The sequence below is a fragment of the Bactrocera dorsalis genome, chromosome 6 (genome assembly GCF_023373825.1).
Source record: "Bactrocera dorsalis isolate Fly_Bdor chromosome 6, ASM2337382v1, whole genome shotgun sequence".
Classification (NCBI taxonomy): Eukaryota; Metazoa; Arthropoda; class Insecta; order Diptera; family Tephritidae; genus Bactrocera; species Bactrocera dorsalis.
The window spans coordinates 12,852,548-12,857,608 of NC_064308.1; the positions used below are offsets into that span (position 1 = coordinate 12,852,548).

Consider the following 5,061-nt stretch of genomic DNA (forward strand, 5'->3'; position numbering starts at 1 on the left):
ATCAAAAAGTGACAGCAGCTTTTGGTCATCGGTCGTAAAATGCATTTGAACAAAGAGCAAATTTTAAATTTTGTTTAAACTTGGGAAAACGTTTACTGAAACATTTCAAATAATGAAAAAAGTTTATGGTGATCAGTGCCTATCCCGTAGTAATGTGCAAGAGTGGTTTAAGCGATTCCAAGAAGGTCGTGAGGACCTCTGTGACGATCAGAAGTCGGGCCAAAAAAAGTTGTCTTCAGAAGAAAATAAAGACAATGCTGAATTCTTTTTACGATACCGAGGGTATTGTATACCGCGAGTTCGTCCCAACTGGCCAAACGATTAATGCTGTGTTTTACCTTGGTGTTATGAAGCGTCTTTTGTCACGCATTCGTCGTGCTCGACCACAATACCGTGAGGCAAGGTCCTGGCGCCTGTTGCACGATAATGCGCCGTGTCATCGGTCGACGCTTGTCACTGATTTTTTGACAAAAAACTCCATATTAACCATTAATCACTCACCCTAATCACCTGATCAGACACTCTGTGATTTTTACCTATTTGGAAAACTTCAGTTGTCCATGCAAGGACACTGGTTTCAGGACATTTCAGCTATCCAAAATGCAACGACCGATATTCTCAAGAGCATTCTGAAAAATTACTTTAAACACTCATTTGAAATGCTACACACAAAAAAGTAAAGTGTGAATTCTAAACCTTTGGAAGCAATATTAACACCAATTTATGGTGTCATTCTCATTTGTAACACCAAAACAGTGCAACGTGAGAAAATGTGGAGTCATTTTACTAATTTACTCGCTGATCTGCACATTAAAGTATAAGCTTAACACTATTTGGTAGTCAGCATTGCTGTTCATTACAAATGGCGTTACCATAAGTTAGAAAAAAATTGACTACAATACCAATCCACTACTTGCAATTTGATGTACGCCATAAATGCGAATTGCTTTTCTTGCAAAGTATCACAATTATACGAGTATATATAAAAATTTATATCCTTCTTTTGTCGACTAATTTGGTTTTAACTTGAAAAATTATTGACAAATTACGTCTATACCCATCTCTCACAATGCGAAAATTCCCTAGAGTAAACTTATGGTTTATTAATTACCCAATCTGGCAATAAATTCTCGCGATGTTCAAAATCGCTCTTAACCGCTGTCTGTCTCCCATCTCATGTATGAATGGCAGTATACACTAACTCGCATATGGATAGAGACAATGTTTGAATGATGGATCATGATGTTTTACAGAAACGATTTACCGACGGTTTTTTAATTTGTTTGTATTTGTCTAGAGACAGAAGCGCCTACTTAAATATATTTCAAAATTAATGGTAAGGCAGGAAGTTATTCTTTGTATGTGCTCGTCTTCTTCTATACAAAAAATAAAAATTGTTCATTTTTCGAAAGGTCTAAGACAAAAAAGCGTTTAATCACAATGGTAAAATGTTGAGGCCTATCACTCAGCTACGGACAATTGTATTTCATTTTAAACGAGAAAAAATATGTTGAAAAATGGAAAAATCCAATTATTCCGACATCAGTTTTTGTTCCTATTCAAGTGCTCGCAAGTGTACGTACATCTGTATGTATATAACAAGCGAAATTAACAGTTATTCGTGGACGCAAAGAAAGGGTTGCCATCAAATAATGCAAGATATACCTTAAGTATGAAATATTTTTATTGACTTATGGTATATTTACATTCCCATACATGGGAGCAAATGTATATACTCGTACATATGTTACTTGTGCATTTATGAGTAGATATTTGTTTAGTTTTATAATAAAACCACGGATTAATAGTACCTATGCTGTTATGTGCATCTGTATGTATTAAAAAATTGTTGAATAATATATAAATGTTCATCTGTAAAAAGGTGCAAAATTTAATCTCAAACGATAGTATAGTTTAAGAAGAATTTATTTTTCAATTTAAATATTAACAAATACACACCAGTGATCTGCAGTGAATGAGTTAAACACAACTTTGAGCCACTTGCGAAAAATTGAGTATGAAGCAAGCAAATTATTCACGGAATGAGTATAAGTGTGAATACTGCTCACTTACAATTATGAGAGAGAGAGTTTTGGCTTGTGAGCTGCTTAGCTTGTATCAGTGATCAGCAGTAAATACTTGGCTTATGAATACGCTCTCATATTCATGAATCACCCCCAATGTTCACTCACACTTGCTCTCACTAAAAATATCTTCTCACAATCACATGGCTTGCTTGTGTAATAATGAGTGTGAATATGTCTCACAATCACTTATCGCTCACACTTGGCTTGGCTTGCTTCTCTGTATACAATTCTTTGAGCTATTCGTTGCATACCATTAGATGAGTTGAAAGGCTCATGAATACATTCACTAATAACCCTGCCAGCAATTCGGTAGTCAACTACGCAAAAAACACATTTCTAGTTAACTTTTATGAACTAACTAAAAGCTAACTACAATGTAATGCATAAATACCCCACATCAGGGCGAGCATAGAGAATGCACGTGTTTATGTTTTTGATTTTTTTTCCCATCTTTACTGTTAGTTCTTTGGAATGTCTCTTTTCGTTATTAGTAGGCTGTAGTTAATTGTCCGTGAATCAGTTGATCAATCGTGTGCAAGCAAAAGTGACGTAAAATTTTGAAAGATAAAGTTATTAATTAAATTAAAAATAGTACAAATTTTCACATTCAGTATTCAACCAATGCCTCAGTGTAAGTATTAACTACAATAAAAATGTTGTATATAACTTGGCTTCATAGAAATTGGTTTACAGATAGCGACGAAACAAGCTGCTGCCCAGGTTGTAGCAGCCTCAAGGAAAATATTGAGCAACAATTTAAGGAGATGAACAGTAAGAAATTCGAATTGCAAAAAATTAGCGAAACTTAAATTAATTTAAATGTAAAAAAATTCTTTTCAGATACCATACAAAAGCTTCAAGGTAATTAATCCTTATAAAACAGATTGTTATTTATATTAAATATAAATAATTTCACTACATCTTAATTCTTATTATTATTCATTACCAAATGCAATGCAGAAACTATTGTCAACCAAAATGACATAATTATGAAGTCCTTGGCTGAGCAGAAAGTGTTGACGGAAAGGGTTCTTCACCAAGAGGTAACCAACAATAATGTACGTGCAGTTTTCCCCATAAAAAGTGTCAACGACTTACACGACTTCAACACTATTATTAGTGAGGACAATCGTGACCTCTACGTAAGTCTTAAAAATTGTGTTCCATGAATTTAATACCTTGCTAAAATGCATTACTATACTAAAAGTTTTTATAACTTACTTAACAGGTTAACAGGATGAAGGCTTTGTTAAAAGGACGCCTGGCGAAAACATTGACAGATGTTATTTCCCAAAGTGTGTGCATAGAAGTCAATTTGGATGGAGTCCACGGCAAGAAGCGTTTGAAAGATTTCAAAGCTTTTTACCAAACTTTAATGGGTAACCCATATATTGAAAGCATATTTCCATATTTCCAATAACATAGCTCAAATATATGTATTTTAAATATTTTAAACAGATGCTTGTCGTTCGCTTGGTTTTGAAGACAGCGAAAAGGAGATAAGGAATGCCTTAAAAATCATTAAAAAACGGCATTTCCATGCAGAATGTTTAAAAAATAAGAAGAATAAAACACAAAATTAATAATTTATTTCTCGGCCTTTTTTTAATTTGGGTAATTGATTTGTAGCTAATTTAAAAAAAGTCAACTGATAGCTTACTACTAAATAACTAATTTTTAACTAACTACTAAGTAACCAACTTGTAGTTAACTTAAATAAATAGCTAATAGCTAATATATAGCCAACTACTAAGTAGCTAACTTTAAGTTAGTTGAAAAGTCATGCAGAGTCGGATAATTGACTACTGCCTAGGACATGGCAATGTTAAAATAGTCAGTTGGCTCCATGAAAAATAGTCGAAGTATCAACCGCCTCTAGTTGCGAAATAGTTAGATTAAAGTGCATTAAAAGTTAGCTGAGTTGCCGGTAGGGAAGTGACTCACTGTTTATTCATGAATACATTCACAAATTCCGTGCCTATTCAAAATGTATTTTATACCTACGCGGAGGGGCTTAAAAGGAACGAAACGAGCGATTGTAGTGACTAAAAAACTGAAACTTCTTTGTTTATTATCCTTTTATTCAATTATTTCTTAAACCTAGATGCAAGCTTTATCTTAAATTCTAGAAAGTGAAGAGCTTAGGTAGATGAGTCCCTGAAGTTTATACCTACGCGGAGGGGTTTTAAAAGGAACGAGTGAGTCTAGCGACTTCGTAAAAACTACAAAACTGAAACTTCTTTGTTTCTTATCCTGTCGCAAGTGGCTCAAAGTTGTGTTTAACTCATTCACAACTGCGCAAAGTTGGTAATTATCCATCTCGGCAACAAAAAATAGGTCTTGCAAAAGCCATTACCGCCAATTTTCCAGTTTACAAATGCAGCGCAGGCGAGATAGGAGGAATTGTAAGTGAGTTTTTTTAAGTAAAGGGCGATAGTAACTATAAATACGGACGGCGATTATAATCCTTTTTTCACAGGATCTCTTTTACAATCCCGCGGAAAATTCAGGATACCTGGTTTCAAAGCTAAAAAAATTGAATGGAAAAAGGCGCACGAATCTTAGCCAGAGTTCATGTGAATCAAATACAGATGGACGTAAGAACACAGCAGAGGAATTTGATGTAGGTTTCTTCAGAAATTGTGTCGTAGGAGGGAACTCTGAAGATTTAAAGCAAAAATTGAAAACAATGTTGAATAAGAGAATTCGATATTGTACCCTACATCTTGATGTTTTGAAAGCTTTTCCGATTTTTCGATACGATCCATCCCTGGTATATAAGACAACATTTGTAAAATAATCTTTATTACTAGTAAACAGTTTTCAGATTTCATTCGATTTTGAACTGCGCTACAATCGTTTAATAGCCAATAGCCTATTTACTTCTTGGCGAAGTTATTTAAAATTCACAGGTGACGTTTTGAAAGATACTATTGGAAGCTGTCTAATACCAGGTGAGCATCTTCACTTAGGA

The 5,061-nt window shown here is 34.2% G+C and overlaps 1 protein-coding gene across 1 annotated transcript; it reads left to right on the plus strand.

Annotated features, from left to right (window-relative positions):
• The first annotated feature begins 2,576 nt into the window (after positions 1 to 2,576).
• On the plus strand, positions 2,577 to 3,677 carry LOC125779186 (uncharacterized). The gene is made up of 6 exons (XM_049459830.1): positions 2,577 to 2,718; positions 2,781 to 2,858; positions 2,928 to 2,948; positions 3,048 to 3,229; positions 3,316 to 3,466; positions 3,546 to 3,677. Exons 1-6 carry the CDS (start codon positions 2,709 to 2,711, stop codon positions 3,668 to 3,670), a joined length of 567 nt encoding a protein of 188 aa, XP_049315787.1. The 5' UTR covers positions 2,577 to 2,708; the 3' UTR covers positions 3,671 to 3,677.
• Positions 3,678 to 5,061: the final 1,384 nt, after the last annotated feature.

What these genes read in the sequence shown, in the direction of transcription:
- LOC125779186 (XM_049459830.1), top strand. An exon ending in ACAATTTAAGGAGATGAACA is followed by an intron (nt 2,859 to 2,927) that starts GTAAGAAATTCG and finishes AATTCTTTTCAG; the next exon opens with ATACCATACAAAAGCTTCAA. An exon ending in TTTTTACCAAACTTTAATGG is followed by an intron (nt 3,467 to 3,545) that starts GTAACCCATATA and finishes TATTTTAAACAG; the next exon opens with ATGCTTGTCGTTCGCTTGGT.